The sequence below is a fragment of the Equus caballus genome, chromosome 2 (genome assembly GCF_041296265.1).
Source record: "Equus caballus isolate H_3958 breed thoroughbred chromosome 2, TB-T2T, whole genome shotgun sequence".
Taxonomy (NCBI): domain Eukaryota; kingdom Metazoa; phylum Chordata; class Mammalia; order Perissodactyla; family Equidae; genus Equus; species Equus caballus.
The window spans coordinates 94596133-94615974 of record NC_091685.1 but is presented as its reverse complement, the minus strand read 5'-3'; the positions used below and the strand labels follow the sequence as shown (position 1 = coordinate 94615974).

The 19842-nt window shown below is 34.8% G+C and overlaps 1 protein-coding gene across 2 annotated transcripts in view; it reads left to right on the top strand.

The window, feature by feature from the left end:
* The window catches only part of USP38 (ubiquitin specific peptidase 38), a 31368-nt gene that overhangs the window by 2187 nt on the left and 9339 nt on the right, over window positions 1–19842 (top strand). Inside the window, exons 2-7 of one of the 2 annotated variants that reach the window (XM_001502129.7) lie at window positions 569–704; window positions 5908–6037; window positions 7773–7874; window positions 11637–11795; window positions 13918–14111; window positions 17451–17544. In XM_001502129.7, coding sequence (XP_001502179.1) covers window positions 569–704; window positions 5908–6037; window positions 7773–7874; window positions 11637–11795; window positions 13918–14111; window positions 17451–17544 — 815 coding nt within the window. The remainder of the gene's footprint in view (window positions 1–568; window positions 705–5907; window positions 6038–7772; window positions 7875–11636; window positions 11796–13917; window positions 14112–17450; window positions 17545–19842) is intronic. The other variant, XM_023636499.2, reaches the window with a different exon arrangement.

Below are 19842 nucleotides of genomic sequence, written 5' to 3'. Positions count from 1 at the left end.
CCCAGAACTTTTCTAACTGTAGTAGTAAAGGTGCTCACCTTGTGCTTGCTTAATTGTTATATAGTTCAAGCAAAGTCCCCCCAAAATTCATCTTAATTTCTACTTCTTTAAGAGATTTGTAAAATCTTCCTTAGAGCAATGTAATGACTATGGTGATTAATAGTTGTAAGTTACTGTGGAGGATCTGAAGTGGGAATTTAAAAGATACCTTGCGCTTCTTTCCTGACTACTGCTTTACAGATGAATATTTTAGCACAATAGCAACTTTATGAAAGAGGGCAAGAAAAAATAATTTATGGACTAAGTATGGTGATAGTGAACAATAATTTTTATATTGCAATAGTTCTGTCTATAGAATGAGCCATCGTTGCTACTCGCTTTTCCTCTCTCCTTTCTGTAATTTAACATTCCTTGTATGTTAGTCTACCCATGAGGTGGAGCATAACAACTGCTTCCTGATTAACACCTTTGCTGCAGTTACTTTTTTTTTGGTAAATTGTTGTTCTCTCTAAATACTTCACTTGAACCTTCTTGCCATATTCCTTTTTCTTTTTAATTAAAAAAATAGATGCGTCATTTGAACCTTCTGTAGCATTGGCAAGCCTTGTGCAGCATATTCCTCTTCAGATGATAACAGTTCTCATCAGGAGCCTTACTACGGATCCAAATGTAAAAGATGCAAGTATGACCCAAGCTCTTTGCAGGTACTTTCATGACGCTATAGATGGTAATTGTAGATTTGGGAGGAGGAGATATTTTGTTGTATTTTGTGGGTAGTGAAAAACTTAGAGAAATGTTTAAAACTGAAATCGTGGAATCAAATATATAGAAATTCTCCAAATTAATTGGAATGAATTGTTTACCTTGCTATAGTCTTTACAGGCATCCCAGTAATTCACAAACCCATTTTCAATTCAACTTTTTTTAAATTCCAAAAACATACACACATATACACTTACTGTACAGTCAGGAGTTGGTTGGATTATCAATATATTTTACTAATTTCTTTGCTCGTTGCTTTTTGCTGCAACCTATTTCTTCCCTCTGGAATCTTTTTTTTTCTAGCTAAGTGCATACTTTTGCTTTCTCTTTCAACCAGGAAATAGTACACTCTTAGCCTTTGTCTGTTTGAAATGTGTTTTTTCTTCCTTATTCTTAAATAGATGATTTGGCAAGATACAGAATTCTAATTTTATAGTCTTTTTTACTCTTGGCATTTCGAAAATAATACAGCATAGTCTTCTGGCATCTATTGTTGCCGATGTGGAGTCGGCTGTCAGTCCAGTTGTCATTCCTTGGTGAGTAGTTAGGCTTTTTTGGGAACATTTATGGTTTTCTCTATCCTTGATGTTTTGCAGTTTGGTTTTTTTTTTTTAATATATATACTTTTTTTGTTTTGGTGAGGAAGATTGGCCCTGAGCTAACATCTGTTGCCAATCGTCCTCTTTTTTTTTTTTCCTCCCCAAAGCCCCAGTACATAGTTGTATATCCTACTTATAAGTCCTTCTAGTTCTTCTATGTGGGGTGTGGCCACAGCATGGCTTGATGAGCCGTGTGTATGTCCGCACTCAAGATCTGAACCTGTGAACCCTGGGCCACTGAAGTGGAGCGCACCAGCTTAACCACTCGACTAGGTGGCCAGTTCCTGTTTTGCAGTTTTATTCTTGTAATTCTAGCTGTAAACATAATATTATTTATCCTTGTCAGCACTTTTTTTGCTTTTATTTATTCAATCATTCATTCATTTATTCAAATCACATTTCTTAGGCACTTACCATGAGTGCCAGGCAGTGTTTCAAAACCTCCTTGAACAAATGGATAAAAATATCTCTCCTCTGGGGCTTACTTTCTAGTTGGGGAGGCAGAGAGTAAACTAATAATTTCAAGATTCCAAGACGCATCTTAATTTCAGAGATGTTAAAATGTCAAAAGGTGTAGTCATTGGTGTTCTAGTTCAATTGGCAGGACTTTGCCTGCTTTAGTGGTACATAATTATATATCTAAAATTGATTTATGTTTTAGATTTGATTAAATATGATAAAATAATTTAGTATGTTGGATAGTGATGACTGTTTTGGGGAAAAAAGTAGACAGAAAGGGAATAGAGGGTGGGGGAGTGGTTTGCAATTTTAAATAAGATAGGTGAGGAAGGCCTCACTGAGAAGGTGACCATTCAGGAAATGAGGAAGCAAACCTTGAAAAGATCTAAAGGGAAGATCGTGAATACTGTCGTACACTTCATTCGTTTTCTCCCGATTATTCTAACTAATGAGTTTCTTTATTTCAGTGACTATATTTGAGCTTTTCCTATCTACCTAGTCTTGCTTCATATCTGCCTGTTTTTGTTTTGTAATTGTTTTCTATTTTTTTCATGCATGTATGTGTAGCACATTTAAATAAAATGTAGGGATTTGGAACAAAATTGTTTCTGTAAACCTATTACAGAATTACAGCCATGAGGTAACATATAAGCTTAAGTATTTATGTTGGGTTCTCATAAAGTTACATGTGTACAAATCTCACTCTCTGTAACACACACTTTGAGGACTTTCATTCTCCATCTTCTCCCCTTTTTGTTCAGTATTTAGTCTTTTTTTCTTCTAGCTTTTCTTCCTTCTTCCATGTGCTCTTGAACTTAAATCAATTTGCCTGTAACTTTTACTTCCGATTTCTTGTTGCTCATTCCTTCTTTAACTTCCATAGATTTGTGAAAGTGCTTTGTGATTGGAGAAAAGTCTATATAACTATTGTTCCTGCTGAGTGGCCTCTCTCCCCACTGCTTTCAATTTATGGTGATCTCCTTGCCGTCTTTGCTGTGGTCTATAGTTTTATTCTCATCTTCTTGATGTCTTTGTACTTATAGTTCTTGAAATTCTAGAAGTCCTATGACACCGTGCTGTTAGGATTTTCTTCATATTATCCATTCTTTATATTTTCCTTTTCCCTTTCTTCTTACCACTTTATCAATTCTCACCTATACATGGTTGATTTCCAAGTCTTTATGTAAAGTTATCATTGTTCATTTACTTTAAGAAACACACTGACCTCATCCATCTCTCCATAATGAAACTCTGTGTCCTGCTTAGCAGCAACATTCCTTTGTCAGTGTGACTGCAACAGCACTAAAATTTCTTTCTCTTTGGGATGAATATATCTTAAATTATGTCATCCTGTAAGTAAAATAGGAAGATTCAGAGAATTATGGATTTCACAAATGAAAGTGAAATTAGAAATCAGTTGGTCCATCACCTTCATTGCCTAGGTAATAATAGCTAATATTTTTCCTTACATCTCATAAGTCGTAAGTCATGCAATCAACAGAGCCTTCTAGTTGGTCTTTTTGCCAGCAGTGACTTGGCTCTCTTCTCTAAGTCATCCTGACCTACTTCTTTTTCTCTTCTGATCAAGAAACTACAGTGACTTCCACCACTTTCTAAATCAAATGCAAATTCTACTTCTTGGCATTCAACACTCAGTCTTAATTTTTCAACCTTTTCAAAACAACCGTTATCAATTTATTTTGTTTTTAAAATATATTTGGAATTTAGTTTTTACCTATTTGTTTCTATGGGATATTGTGATCCAATTTTTTTATTGCATTTCCAATTTAGCCTACATAATCCTATTTAGCCAATAATCTACCAGGAGTAATTATTCTTATACTGCGTGTGTAATTGAAAAGGATGTTTATTTTTACCATACTCCTACCTTATACTTCCCCATACATAGCACTTACCATGCTTTACTGTCATTTTCTCTAATACAGAGAAATGCAAATACCATACCAGGACCAGAAAGTAACATTAAAATATGAAATAGGCCAGGTATAACTGAAATAATAGGGAATGGGGTACACAAGCACCTTCTAAAAGAGAAAGCTGATCCTCAACTCCACTTGTCTTGTTGCCATAAGGAAATTTGAGTTCAATGTTGCTGGTATGATTTTTCAAAAGAAGCCTGAAATCCAGTTTTTTATGTGAAATTTCCCAAATGTTAAACCATTGGAACAAGCAAAACTGAAGGTGAATCTAGCACTTAAGTTGCCATCTAAAAGTGAAAATTAGTTTTATTCTCCACAAATTAAGATTAAATCTATTTTGTGGGCTTTCATAGTATTGCCGGTTTTAATGAAGGTTTTCAAGTTGCATGTATTTTTTTTTTTTTAGCTATAGAAAGAAATGGTTTCATTTATTCACAAATTTGAGCTCCTTCTCAGTGCCACGCACTATGCTGAGTACTGGAGATCCAAAGATCAAAGATGAAAAACAAAAAACAAAAATGAACAAGATCACTGCTCTCTGGCTCCTGGTCTAATGGAGGAAACAAGACTTCAGAGTACATAAATTACAACTATAGTTAAATGTTCTTTAAATAGTAAGAAATTGGATCGGTATATCAGGGTCGAGTGTCCTTAAAATTCAAATAGTAACCAGTACATGGTGGATAAGGTTACTGTAGTTAACCATAAAAATAACTCATCCTCCATTGCCTGTGCCTGAGAGGATTTGGGCAGATGCAAGTCCAATCAAATTGAAGCAGACTTTTATGACTTATAGCCATCATTGTTGGAAGAAGATGGCCAAAAACAAGAAGGGAAATAAAATGTGTGTAGGGAACAGAGAGAACATACAGATACTGTAGTTTACATGCATTTGGACTTTGGGGCCACACTTAATGTTTGATGGAACATTTTGATCTTAAGAGAAAAATAGTAATAAAGGTAGCACTCCAGGATTAATGTAGATAGTTATAACACCGCTATTGTGAGAATAACCATGTCAATTTAGAAGCCAGTCCTTTTAATATGTCAGGTGCTCTTTTCGTCATGTGTTTTTCCATACTGAGGATTTATATTTGACATTTTGTACGATCAAGGTATTTATTTAGTTATAGCCATGTGTTAGTATTTGGTGGAAGAGAGGCATTCACAATGAGTATTCCCAGTGTCCTATATTAACTCATTTAATCTTCACATCAGCCATGTAAAATAAGCATGTTTATCTGTAATCAATCAATGACAAAACTGACACACAAAGAGGTTAAATAATTTACAGAAGTATTTAGGCTTCCCCAGCTAATAAATGGCAAAGTGAGATTTTTAAACCAGATCACTCTGACATTAAAAACCTGTTTTTTTCACTACTCTTTTCTTATACAGTCCCCAAAAGTGGATTGCTGGTTCAAATAATAGGAACATTTGGCCCAATTGCTTTCCAAAAGAGTTGTACCAGTCTTCATTGTCATTGATGTCTAACATTAGGGACAGTCTGCATCAGACCTCATATTACTTTGTCTTTATTTCTGTTAAACTGGGTTGATATGCAAGAAGAGAAATACTCGTTAATGCAAAATGAGATCATTTAGGATATTTACGCATTCAGCACCCCTTTATCTATTTGAAGTTTCCTTTTGCTGTTTTTGCATAGGATTTTGAAAGGGATGAAGAAACCTGTTTCACAATTCAAAAATATAGACTTTTTTAGCAGTGCATTTCATATTTAGACTGTAATCACCAGAAAGGAGAAATTTTGGTTTATATCCGTATGTCTTACTTCAGATAGCTATATTTGAACTGCTCTTCTTAGAGTAAATTTGCCTAATAAATTCTTGATACTGCTATATAGCATAAATTTAAAACTTGGCATTTATGCAAAATGATATTTATCAGAAATTCTTATTATGGAAATGTGTTATATAAGAAACTATCAGCTTATAAGTTTGGAAACTTCTTGAGTACAAACACCCATTATACTGATTTCTACATCTTGAACAGTGCTTTTCACAAGCAAGCTCAGTAAATATTGAGTCACAGAGTGAGTACTTACCTACTGTAACTCTTGTTATTCCTAACTAAGTAATGTTGAAAATATTTTCAATACTGATAGTTTTGTTTCCTTCCATTTTCAGAATGATTGACTGGCTGTCCTGGCCATTGGCTCAGCATGTGGATACATGGGTGATTGCACTCCTGAAAGGACTGGCTGCTGTCCAGAAGTTTACTATTTTGATAGATGTTACTTTACTGAAAATAGAACTGGTAAGTGGGAGTGTATAAATCTATTAGAATGTACGGACTTGTATAATCAATCTTTTTATCTTTGGGTTGTCCCCTTTAAAGCATCTGATTTTGAATATGTTCTTGTTTTTGGTTTTGTTTTTGGTGATTTTGAATAGGCTTTAGAAATTAAAATTCTGTTTAAGTATAGGTAATTAAAATAATCTTGCTGTTTTCAAATATCTACCATGAAAACATATTCTTCCCATTATCTCTTGAATCCAACTAATCAAGCTTTTACCACCATTATTCTGCCAAAACTGTCTTTGACATTAGTGCTTTCCAATGTAGCTAAACCCAGGAATTATTTCTCAGGCCTCCTCTCATTTGACCTGTCAGTAGCACTTGACACAGTTGATCTCTCCTTCTTGAAACATTCTCCTCGCTTAATTTCCAGGACATTAGTCTCTCCTAGTTTTTGTCCTAGTTCACTGGCATCTTAGTCTCCTTTAGTGGATCTTTCCAAGTTTACAGTGCCTTAGAGTTTCGTCTTTAGTCCACTTTCTTCTCAGTTCATGTACACAACATATGTGTCCCATTGCTTTAGATAACATCTCTAAGTTAATGACTGCAAGGTTTATATTTCTAGTCCATTATTCCCCTATGAACTCAATACTCATGTATTCAGCTATCTGTACTTGGATCTCAAATTTAACTTATCTACAGTCTAACCCTTGATTTTTCCCTCCCAGACCTGGGCTTCCCCGTCTTAAATGTCTACTCCATCTCTTTACTCTCTCAGGCCAAAAACCTTGGAGGCATCCTTGTGTCTTTTCGTTCTCTGTCTGCCTGTATCCTACAAATCCTGTTGAATCTACTTTTTTGAAATACATCTAAAATCGTACCACTTTTAACCAGCTACATCACTATCACCCTTGTCCAAAGTCATCATCATCCCTTGCTGTACTGATTGCAGTAGCCTCCCTGCTTCTGCCCTTTGCCCCCTACAGGTGTCACACAAGGTCCCACATGATTTGACCTGCTGCTTCTCTCATCTAATCTCCCGCTATTATTGCTTCAGTCTCCGTGCTTTACTTACACTGCCCTCCTTACTATGTCTCTAATACACCAGGCTGGAGGCCTCTGGGCCTTTGCAGTGCTGGGCCTTTGCCCTGCTTATTATGCTCTTCTTCCTGCTATCTTCCAGTCTTACTCTCATTCTCTTCAGTTTTTTTATAGTCAGATGTCACCTTTTTCATAAGATGTTTTTTCAATGCCCTATGTAAAATAGACCCTTTGCCACTCAGCATTCCCTATATATCATACCCTGCTTTCATAGCACTTATCTCCATTTTAGTTTTTATTGTGTCCACCCAACCTCTAGACAGTAAGCCCTGTATGATCAGAGACTGTTTTTTTGATCCCCAGCGCCTAAAATAGTGCCAAGCAATAGTAGGTGCTCAATAAATATTTCTTGAATGAATTGAATGAATAGTGGACCAGGGAGCTATCCACCTTGTAAACATGGTTTGACAGATTTTTATTTGGTCAGGGGGTTTTAAGAGTTGGTTAGGCCATTATAGTCTCTTGATCTCTGTCATATTTTTGTTATTTCCCAATTTCTTCATCCCCAAAGTTTAGTAACTTATGTTATGATAGAACTTTCCAGGAAGGGGGATATTCACATAAATAATTTTGGGCCCTAGGAAAATAACTACTGATTGGGTTAATGATTTCCCTACAAACTCTTAAGGTGAATGTCTTGTCTTTTTTGAAGGTTTTTAATCGACTTTGGTTTCCTCTTGTGAGACCCGGTGCTCTTGCAGTTCTTTCTCACATGCTGCTCAGTTTTCAGCATTCTCCAGAGGCGTTCCATTTGGTATGTTATGACACAAGCTTTCTACCTTGAAAAACCTCATTTTAAAATTTTAGTTTAATATTGAGTCACATTTGTATATGGTGAAAGATTGTAAATTAGTTCTAAATCTATGTATTTTCAGGTAGCTTTATGATTTCTTAGATAATTAGGACTGTGGGATCTCTCTCCAAAGAATATATTTTCAGAATGTTTTGGGTCTCACCAAAACTGCTCCACTTGTAATCACTATCAGCAATTGAAAGTTACTGCTCCACATGAGAGATGTCACATGTCAGTGTCACTACTGGTTGTCTGTTGCACATGTGAACAGTGTAGAAGGAGAAAAGTGGTTGAAAACCAGTGACTGCTTTAGAATTTCAAAAGCATGAAAATGTCGGTCTTTGTTTTATAGCCCCATAATTAGAGCTTTTCATTCTCTCTCAAATCATATCCTACAGATTCTATTGACCCCATGTTTAACATATAGCCAGAATCCTACCAATTTTAACCAGCTGCATCACTGATTTTGATTTGATTTGATTTGACTTGTTTATCAGTTATTACAGTTTGTAATAAGCATTACAGAAATGACAAAATGTTATTTTGGGAAACTGTCCATTTATCTATCTAGGGCATCATAGGAAAGCAGTGCTTTGTGTGGTTATTCACATCCTCCAGGGTCTGATCCTCAGTTTTACAAGTCTAGAAACTCCTTATCAATATAACCACAATGTAAAAATCTTGGAAATACGGACCCACCACAAACAAATTCAAAGGAGACTGATGAAGTGGTGCAGAATTCTGATTGTTGATTATTAGCTAGAAATATAACTAGCCTCAGAGAACCATATTACTCACATAGGCTGCTCGGTGCCTCATTTCCACTGAATGAAAATCTGCAGGCATTGTAGTAAGTAAACTTTACTAACAAGTAATTACGTTATACATTATCACTTAAGATGAGTGATTTTTACAGTTAATTGCCCTAATTGGTGAGTTTGATCATCAATCAGTAACTTTATATGTCTTTGTTATACAAACAAAACTCAAACTTGAGCTAATATAGCAAGTATACTAGCAAAGTCTTCCAAGGAAAAAAAACATCAATTATTTGTCCCCGCCTTCAGGCACAATTATGTATAGGCCATTTGAGAAGGTTTTTTTCCAGAATTTCTGGGAAGGGGATTCTCTGGCATATCTTAATCATCCATTCTAGTGTTTATTGCTCTTCACACCAAGGACATTCGTTACTCTCTCTGATTAGTCACTTACGCTGTATTCTAAACCTGTTTCTTTGCTCACAGTTTTTTAAAAGATGGAAGGTATCTCCTTTCGTAGTAGTTGCATTTTTTTCTGAAAAAAGTAGTTGAAATAACAAATAGTTCACTTTGAAATATTTGGCTTATTGAAATATGAAATCATTTATTTAAGAAACAGATCTGAAATTGAAAATTGTGATCTGGCTTAGTAAAGCCTATAAGCGAAGACCTACTTACTGCCTACATACTGTGCATAGCCTTACCTGCTACTCAACTACAATCAACTTGGGCATCTAGTAGTAGGTCATGTGGTAGTTAAGTCACCTATAACTCTAAGTAACTCAGCGAAGGACTCGGGTTTAGGAGTTGCTAAGTATGAGTAATAATCTGGAATCAGCACCATCATTACTCATTTTATTGTATGTTGAGAGTATTTTAGAGCAAACCAAGATTGATCTTATAATGTGTGTCATCATGGACCCAGTTGCTTTTCATATGCTTTTTATAAGTGGGGAAAGAATTATTTTAAGAGAAAAAAAATATCAAAGCTTGTAATTAAATGTTAGACATGTTTTCTCAAATAGTAACCTATGTTTAATGAGTATTACAATAATGTCTACAAATATTTAGATTTGCTCTTTCAGAAAAAAGTCAGTTTTGAAGCATTTAGAAGGTAACGGCCTGCTTGCACGTTTATCTATATGCCTGTAAAGAACTTAGTCTTATTTCTGTGTTGGTGACAATTTTGACCATATAGCATGCAGTAGTTGACGACTATATTACCGGATTACAAAGACCAAATCTACACCAGAAAAGCTTTTGGAAGATTTGGAATTGTAAATTAAATAATCATTTAAAAAATTCTTTTCCCGTCTTCTCTTCTCTCTCTCTCTTTCTCTTCACCTCTGAGGAAACAAAATAATATTGGATTTCTGACTATTTTAGCAACAGAGTATCTGATAGATATGGCTTTAGGAGCAAAATTATAGTTCACATTTGCTTTGAAATGTAGAGATGATAGCAATAGAGTGAACTCATTAGGAACTGTTAGTTCATGGCCAAATTAATACCTTTGGTGGAGGTGAGATTAAAGAAGGTAGTGCAAAAGCTAGCAACTGATTTAAGACCTCAAGCATAAGAGTAAAACCAGACAGAGCAGAATGAGAATAGCAATGTTAATTTAAGAATATGAATATTCTTTTTAGGGGAAAGGAAGGGGAGTTAATTGGGATATTACTGTAATTGTTGTTATTGCTGTTTGAGAATTAGACCATAGAGCTATAACTTTGTTTTTTTCATGAATTAGCAACCAAAAAAATGTTCTACAAATAGAATATAATAAGATGCCTTCCTTTACATATGAAGTGTAAATATGTAGCATCAGATTATAATTAATAATTAGTTAGAACAAGTCTAGAACTATACTGATAAAATGAGCCATTTCTGCAAAATAGAGTTTGTTTTATTTTGTTAATAACCTCTTAAATATATGATTAACTCTGTATTGACTTTTTAGTCTAATTTTATAATGTAAGCACATTGTTGGGCTTACTATCAACACTAACAGTTTTCTACATGTTTATGAGCAATGAGCATTTTAGAGTTCCCTTTTATTTTTAACCTCAGTTCCTTAAAAATAAGTTTCTGATTCCTTTATCGTTAGAACCATCTCCTCTTTTTGGAGGTAGGGAATAACCATGCTAACATAGGACATCGTCCCTATGCTTATCCAGAAGAAAGGTGATCCTAGCCTGAGCTGTAATTTTAGTTACATTCGTAAGTTATTTCAAAGGCTTTCTTGAAGTAGACTTTAAATGTGCAAAGTATGTGTAATTCTTTCAAGTGAAAAATCTTAAATTTGCACTAGATGGAGCTCTCAAGCTAATTCTAGGTTTATCTTTTAAAAGTTTGTTCCTATTGAACAATCTGGTAAATATAATAGCCCTAATTTTTTCAGCTTAAGGCATTTTTTTTAGAATGGCAGCAGTGACTAAGGCTCTTATTTTGTACCTTAGTTTGTGTTTTAGATGAAGTATAAGGATGAGGAGAGGGGTCTTACATGGAATTACAATTATATGTGACTTTGAAAATTAGATTTACCTTGATATTCTAGAAATTATTTTTTTCTTTTTTGAGGAACATTAGCCCTGAGCTAACTACTGCCAGTCCTCCTCTTTTTGCTGAGGAAGCCTGGCCCTGAGCTAACATCCACGCCCATCTTCCTCTACTTTATATGTGGGACGCCTACCACAGCATGGCATGCCAAGCCGTGCCACGTCCACACCCAGGATCCAAACCGACGAACCCCAGGGCCACCGAGAAGCGGAACGTACGAACTTAACCACTGCGCAACCAGGCCGGCCCCTAGAAATTTTTAGCTTCATAACTTTTTTAGGAAAAGGATGTGACTGAACATACAAGAAAGTATTTGCTGATCGTGTAACATTTGCATTGCACTTGTAGACTAGAGAATTCATTGTCAATTTGTGTAAGTTGAAGAATGTTTGTCTTTTTTTCTCTTCAGATTGTTCCTCATGTAGTTAATTTGGTTCACTCCTTCAAAAGTGATGGTCTGCCTTCCAGTACAGCCTTCTTAGTGCAATTGACAGAATTGATACACTGTATGATGTATCATTATTCTGGATTTCCAGATCTCTACGAACCTATTCTGGAAGCAATAAAGGTATGATGATAGTTGGACCAATATTTGTGGAACTGCAGCCCAAGATGTGATAGGTGAATGTGGTGGAACATTCCTATACCAGCTATTCAGTTTACTATTTTATGGTACTATGCTTTTTGTTTGGAAAATGCAATTGGAATCAGGGTTCACTAATATTTAGGGGGTAATCTTTTTCCTATTTGCTATAACTCATCTAAATGAATAACCATATTTCTTCAGTTCTACAATGCCATCAGTTGCAAGCATATCTTTAAATTTATAACAGCTTTTGGGGAAATTTGTTAAAAAGAAATGCTATATTAAGTGAATACATCTAGTGTTCAGAAGTATTAAAATATTTAAAATACACCTTAGAATCAAGGAAAGGCAGTTTAATAAAATATTTAACTTTGATTTCTTCCCTGTTTTTTATTCCATTTTTGCTATGAACTGTTCATGAATGTCCATATTTCATAGAATCTTTATTTGAATTATTTGTGAAATTACTCTGTTTTTCAACTTTGTATAGATATTGGATCTAAAAAGCACTGATTCTGTTTGTCTTGAAGAATGGGTCACAATAAGCCCACTTTCCTCTTAGTAAACTTAATGGCTAATCAGGGTGTAGCAAAAAGAGTTGGAGACTCTGCCTCACTCACACTTAATCGGAAGTTATTAGAAATCAGTTCTACTAATATTGTTCCTTTTTGAGATCTGAAATACAATATAAGTTTCATCATCACTTCTGTATCTTAAATGAATACAAGACATGTTCTTTTTGCTATCATATTTTTGATATTTTTTGCTGTTTTATATTTTTGCTATTATATAGTTGGCTAAATCAAAGTGGTTTTGGTTTAGCCCAGAACACAAGACTGCAGCAATTAATGAGTACCACTGGTATGACGCTTTGACGCTTCAGAAGTAACTGTCTGCACATGTAGGAGCTTTGTGTCATGGATTTGATAGTAATGTTAATCTCTTCCTATGATGTCACTATGTCCATAGAAGAAAGCTGTTGCTGTTATTAATTGATTGTTATTTTTCAGTGCTTTACATATTGAGAATTCTGATAACTGAAGTAGTCTCAGAAGAAGCAAGGGCCTCGCTCTTAACCCAAGGGAAGCGCTTTCTATTAGCTGTCAACAAAAAATCAGGAGATTAAACTTCCTTCAGAAAATGTTTTCTGAGGGCTGATTACCACATGGGAAAAGCAGTCCAAAAAAAGCCTTAATGATTTTACCAAGTTTCCTTATTCTCCAATGCTCGTGCTTGAAATCACTTAATGCTTAAAATTTTATCTCTTATGTCTTGTAATAATTTTCTCTATGGTTAACCGTGAGATTGAGTTTTATTTTTCAAAGTCAGAGGTCGTTGTGCTTAAATGCTTTCGTTTTCCATCCCCTGATTACTTTGAGCTTTTATTTCTAAGGGTTAATACTGGGTAGATATTGGTAGTGAATGAAAAGGAGGTATTTCTTTGTATTACAAAATTAGCAAATTATTTGTTGAGCTTATTCAATTGTGTGCTAATTTTAAGTCCTCATTCTGTTGTCTTTGAATAACACTGCAGTATATTCCCTGAACTCAAAGTTTTGTTTTGAAAACATTTTGCTGGCAAATAGGAAACATAAGTAGTTCAAATGTGACCTGAACTCCTGATTCTTGAGTACTCCTCAGCTTGAGAAACTCTGCCTTCAGCAGAGATTTATTTTAGGAGATGATTATTTTTACCATGTAGTATAATTTGATTTTTTGATGGCTGGTCAAGTACTGTCAGTGATTTCAAAACTAAGTGGGAAAAAAGAAAGGTTAAATGTCAGTGGAGGGGCTGGCCCAGTGGCACAGCTGTTAGCTTTGGCGGCCCGGGGTTCGCCGGTTCGTATCCTGGGTGCAGACATGGCACCGTGTGGCAAGCCACGCTGTGGCAGGCATTACACATAAAAAGTAGAGGAAGATGGGCACGGATGTTAGCTCACGGCCCTTCTTCCTCTGTAAAAAGAGGAGGATTGGCAGCAGATGTTAGCTCAGGGCTGATCTTCCTCAAAAAAAAAAAATATGTCAGCGGAAGAACTTTCTTTATGATGTTAATAACAAGAATAGTTTATATTTTTAAACTATTTTTCCTTTTCATGACTGACAGGATTTTCCTAAGCCCAGTGAAGAGAAGATTAAATTGATTCTCAGTCAAAGTGCCTGGACTTCGCAATCCAATTCTTTGGCATCTTGCTTGTCTAGACTTTCTGGAAAATCTGAAACTGGGAAAACTGGTCTTATTAACCTAGGAAATACATGTTATATGAACAGTGTTATACAGGCGTTGTTTATGGCCACAGAGTAAGTTCAAATTTGGACCTTTTTTTTTTTTTTCATTTTAACTGTAGAAATTGATGCATGCTGATGAAATATAAGATGGTGGGCTTGTCTTCACGTTATTATAAATGGCAGAAATATTAATATTTTCATATAATTGCCTTATTCAGAAATGAAGTTGCTTTTAGTGCTCAGGAGCTATTAAAATGTTAACTTACATAAAGTCTACTTTATATTTATATTATGTATTGCATGTAGAATCTTTTGAGTTACTCTGACTTGATATTTATTAGTGTAACAAAGGGATTGATTGAGTTTATTCCAAAGAGTTTTAAGTTTCCTTAAGTACTAATTTGTTCTTATCGTATAAGACAGTGTATTTTATTTTAACATATATATTGGGGCTTGCCCGGTGGCACAGCAGTTAAGTTCGCACGTTCCGCTTCTCAGTGGCCTGGGGTTCGCCTGTTCGGATCCCAGGTGCGGACATGGCACCGCTTGGCAACAGCCATGCTTGTGATAGGCGTCCCATGCATGAAGTAGAGGAAGATGGGCGTGGAGGTTAGCTAAGGGCCAGTCTTCCTCAGCAAAAAGAGGAGGATTGGCAGTAGTTAGCTCAGGGCTAATCTTCCTCAAAAAAGATAAAATAAAAAATAAAATAACATATGTATCTTTTGAGGGGGTCATTTTTAGATTTTTCTGCTTGTAGATATTTTGCTTTTTATCAGATCAATAACTTCTCTGTTGCTGTTAAAAAAACTTTAAGCTCTGCGTCCCACCCCAGGTTGATAAATACTGAACATGTACTAACAGACGTGTTCCTTTGCCCTCTTGCAGATTTACTTTCAAATTCATTTTCTGTTGCAGCAAACAAATAGGAAATCAGAGATTGTTAGCTATGTGAATACTCTATGTAAAGGTACAAAATAGTGATACCTAAAGGCAAAAACATGGTTGAATTTTTCTCTTCAATACTGAAAGAGTACAGTTCGCCCTCATATGTGAGGGGGATTGGTTCCAGGGTCCCCTGCAGATACCAAAATCCGCAGATGCTCAAGTCCGTTATATGAAGTGGCGTAGTGTTTTCACACAACCTTTGCACATCATCCTGTATACTTTAAATCATCTGTAGCTTACTTCTAACACCTAATACATTGTAAATGCTGTGTAAATAGTTGTCATACTATATTGTTTAGGGAATAATGACAAGAAAAAGAGTCCATACATGTTCAGACTGTGAAACCCACGGGTATGGAGGGCCTGCTGTAATCGTGGAACTTGACCAAAGATGTGTATAAATTGAGTTCCAAGCCTTTTTAAGTTTTTCTCCCTACCTAGAGAAATCATAAACTGAAAGATGAAGAGTTAGTTTTATTTTATTTCTTGGCCCCAGAATATACTATCAACACTAAGGTGTTTTTTGTTTGGTTTAGTATTCTCTTTTGTTTTCTGGTTTGTTCATATTTGGGATTTTTTGTTTGTTTTTTAAGAAAATGTGTACTCTTAGTCACAAGTGATACTAGGCGTAAAAGTGAAAGAATCCATGTCTCACCGCTAGAGGTCATCCAGTGCAGCCGTCTTGGTGATGGGGAAAGCAGAGACCCAGAGCAATTATAACTGGCAACAGCCCTTCAAAGAGCACACCCCGTTGTACAGTCGCCAATGATACTATTTCAGAATAGGCAGATGGCATATTTTATTTCTGTGGTAATATGTGAATTCTTCATGGTTTAAAAAAACTAAATCTAGAAGTATGTAAAACAAAAATCAGATATAAAAAAAATTTTTTTAATTAAAAAAAATTAGACATTCCCATTCCCAAAGGTAATTTGTTAACAGTTTTGTGTGCATTGTCCCAGACCTTTTTTATAAGATTTTATCTAGTTTTTATCTACAAATGCATTGTTTTTTAAAAAAATATAGAAAAATCTTATTTGTGTATTCTTTTCCAGCCACTTGTTTTTATCTTTTAATTGTATTGGACATATTCCCATGTTAGGACAATGAAAGAGCTATGTCATTCTGAGTAAATGGGTATACCATAATTTATTTAACCATACTCCTATCGATGAGCATTAGGTGGTTTTGCTCATAATTCACATCTCTCTGCTCATATGCATATGTAGAGGATATTCTCTGAACAGGGTATGCCAAATTGCTCTTCAGAAAGACTATAGCATTTGAACTTGCATACTCATACAGTCATTTGCCGCATTAACAGCCTTTCGGTCAACGACAGACCTCATGTACAACAAGAGTGGTCCCATAAGATCAGTACCATCTAGCCTAGGTGTGTAGTAGGCTATACCACCTAGGTTTGTGTAAGTCCACTCTATGATGTCCGCACGATGACAAAATCACCTAATGACACATTTCTCGGAATGGATCCTCGTTGTTAAGTGATGCATGACTGTATGTGATGGTACCTATGACCTCATACCTTTAGTAGTACTTCATATGATAATCAGTCTTTAAAATTTTTTCCAATCTGGGGAGAAATGTCTTTTTGTCATAATTTGCATTTTGCTGACCATTACAATTTTTCCCACTCTATTTTCTTTGTTCGTTTGTGCTTCTCTTCTGAGTAACCTGTTGCTTTCTTTGTGCACCTTTCTATTGGGTCTTTTCTTTTTCATATTGATTTAAATATACTTTAGATGATAATCCTTTGTTAGATGCTTTCTTCTAGTCAGTGTGATCCAAATTTGTAGTGTTTCATTTGTAGTTTTTTATTTTATGTAGTCAGATCTGCTATTTTTCATTTATAGTGTGTGAATTTTAGGAAGCCTTGCCCCTCTAAATTTCCCCTTTTAAAAAAAAATACTTCAGTAGTTTTGTACTTTAACTCATTACTCCTACATGGCATTTCTAATGGTATAAAATCTTATCTAACTCCATTTTTTCCCAAATAGATCCCAATTGTTCCTATACGTGCTATTTTTTGAATAGTTTATCCTTTTCGCATCCTGTACTAGTAGCACACTCTTTAAGTCACTCTAACTTTACAGTATGTTTTGTTAACAGCTTATTTTTTTTAATTTCATGCAGTGTTTAAAAGTTGCTTACTTAGTTTATTAATTAATAGCTTAATCTGTTTCTATTTGCTAATTCAGAAAATAGGAATAATATGTAACAGCACATAGGCCATTGCCAGGCCACATAATAAGTCTTCATTTAACATCATTCTCCCCTTCCTTCTTCACTACATTGTAGGTAGTAACTTTGCTAGCTAAAGGACCATCAGGTAACTGAAGTTTTACTTTGAGGATAATATATTCTTGAACTAACTACCTTTTAGCCTTAATGAAATGCATGTGGGTGAACATATGTACACAAAAATCATTATATTTTATTCACTTTCAGTTTCAGGAGACAAGTATTATCTTTAAATCTAAATGGGTGCAATTCACTAATGAAAAAATTACAGCATCTTTTTGCCTTTTTGGCTCATACACAGGTAAGTGTAAATATGTGTAATATGTATATGTTAACTTCATTGATAACACTCTTTAAATTTCACATTAGACCAAACTTGGTGAACCTTTTTAATTGATAAAATAATATATATCTCACCCAACACAACAAATCCACTTAGAAATGCTAAAGAGATACTGCCTAAAACCAGGATATGCCCTAAATTTTTATTTCTTCCTCCTACTTTCCATTCTTGTAGATGAATATTATGCTGACCTATTTTTCTAATTATTACAGGTAAAATCTGATTATCCAGTAAATAAGCTCATTCATGAGGAAATCTTTTTAAATATGTCTTTAATAGTTTATAGGTACTAGACTGATAGATTTTCAGAGTAATGAACAATTAAAATAATTTTGTGGCACATTGCCTTCTCTTTCATTGTGACTAAAACTTTAAGTTCTAGAACGTAATGGATAAACAGAACCGTTTATTTTATTTGCAATAAGAATTGTTCATCCATTACATTCTAGAGCTTAAAATTTTGTGCTCATCTTTTATGTCCACAAATTAATCCAAGGAAATGAATTTATACTAATGGCAAGAAAATCACACATAGTATGTATTCATTCATTCAGCAGACATTGAGAGACACAATATACAGTCTGATAAGCATACAAAGAGGAATCCTTATGCTCAAGGAACTGTAAATTTTGAGCAATGCGTGTGAATAATATATACCATCTATAAATAATACATATTATTATTTTCTGGTTTTACTCTGATTGTCTTAGTTTCACAGAGGTCTAAAGGAGTAGGTCATTAGAGCCAGAAGAGAAGATGGATTCAGAACTGATGGGATTGACTTGACAGGAATGCCTTATTTCCTTTCTATAAGCTAAGAAGTATCTCAAGTATAACTTCTTAAATGGAAAGAATTAAGACTGGATTGACATATTAGATGATAGTGATGGCCTATGAGTACTAATATACTCAAAGGGATAATGTTGTTATTCTCTATCTAGGGGAACTATGTTCACAAATTAAATTTAGATCTCAGGACCAAGGGAGATGAAATCTCCTCCCTCCAACTCCCAAACATTCTTTCCTAGTAAATTAACTTCTGCACTTGCTTTATCACTAGTCTATATTTACTGTATACTATATGTAATATGTATGTATATATGTATCTACGTATATACATGTAGACATGAATACATTATAGATACTATATTAACTTATTAAATCAGAACTATTAGAAAAAACCTTAGGAGATTTCCATGCTCCCAAGAGAAAAAGAAAAGAATTAACAAGAGAACCTAATTAAAGTTCTGTCAGAGTTAAGACCCTGTCTGATAGCAGGCCAAAAAGAATTATTTTAGGTAGGCAGATTTCCTTTTAATTGAAAAGGCTTTTTTCTTGTAATTAATAAAGCTAACATTTATTGAGCATTTAAATTGGTCTAGCTCCTGTGCTAAGTGGTTTACTTGTGTCATCTCTTAATCTTCAAAACCGATCTGTGAGTTAATAAGGTAGTATTCCCATTTTACAGATGAAAAAACGGGCTCATGTTACCTTTTTTCAGGGTCATACAAACTCATGCAAGATTGGGATATAGACCAAATGACTCTGGCGCCCATGCTCAAGCAGTACTCTAAACTTCCTTCCTTCAAAGTACTATAACAGTCCTATTTCAATGAAGTTTTCCTTAACTGAGGACTCTCTGTTATATACCACAAATATCCAAAATATTGGAAGAATTGTAAATTTTCAAGTTATAATCACATCTTTTCAGATGCCTTTTCAGTTCTTTTTTTCTTGTGGCAAAATCTAGGATTTGAACCTAGATTGCTCCAAAGTCTAGATTGCTCCCCAAAGAACAACCACTTCACTAAACTGCCACTGTACTAAAAAAAATAAAATCAGCAAGGTCCCTAACCAGTGCGCTCACATTCTGTATATTTATGACGTGTGGACCCAGTCTAGGAAATATTCACCTAAAGGATGTATGCATGGCCCTTGTAGAGTATTCCCCTTATTACTTTATCCAAAATATATATTCATTAACATATCTTTTTCAGATTTGGTTTTTCAAAAAATTGTGGACTCAAGTACATGACTATCATAGAGGGATAATGCCAAGAGCATTATATTAAGAGTTAGACCTGGGTTCTGATGTAATTCCCCCTGCCACTAATTTAGCTGTGTGACCTTGGGCAAGTCACATCATTTCTCTAGATCTTAATTCTCATCTGCAAAATGAGAAGTTATGATTGAAATTTACGTAAATTGATTTCGAACTAATTTTGTCTTCCTCCATGTTTGGCACTTTGTAGTAAA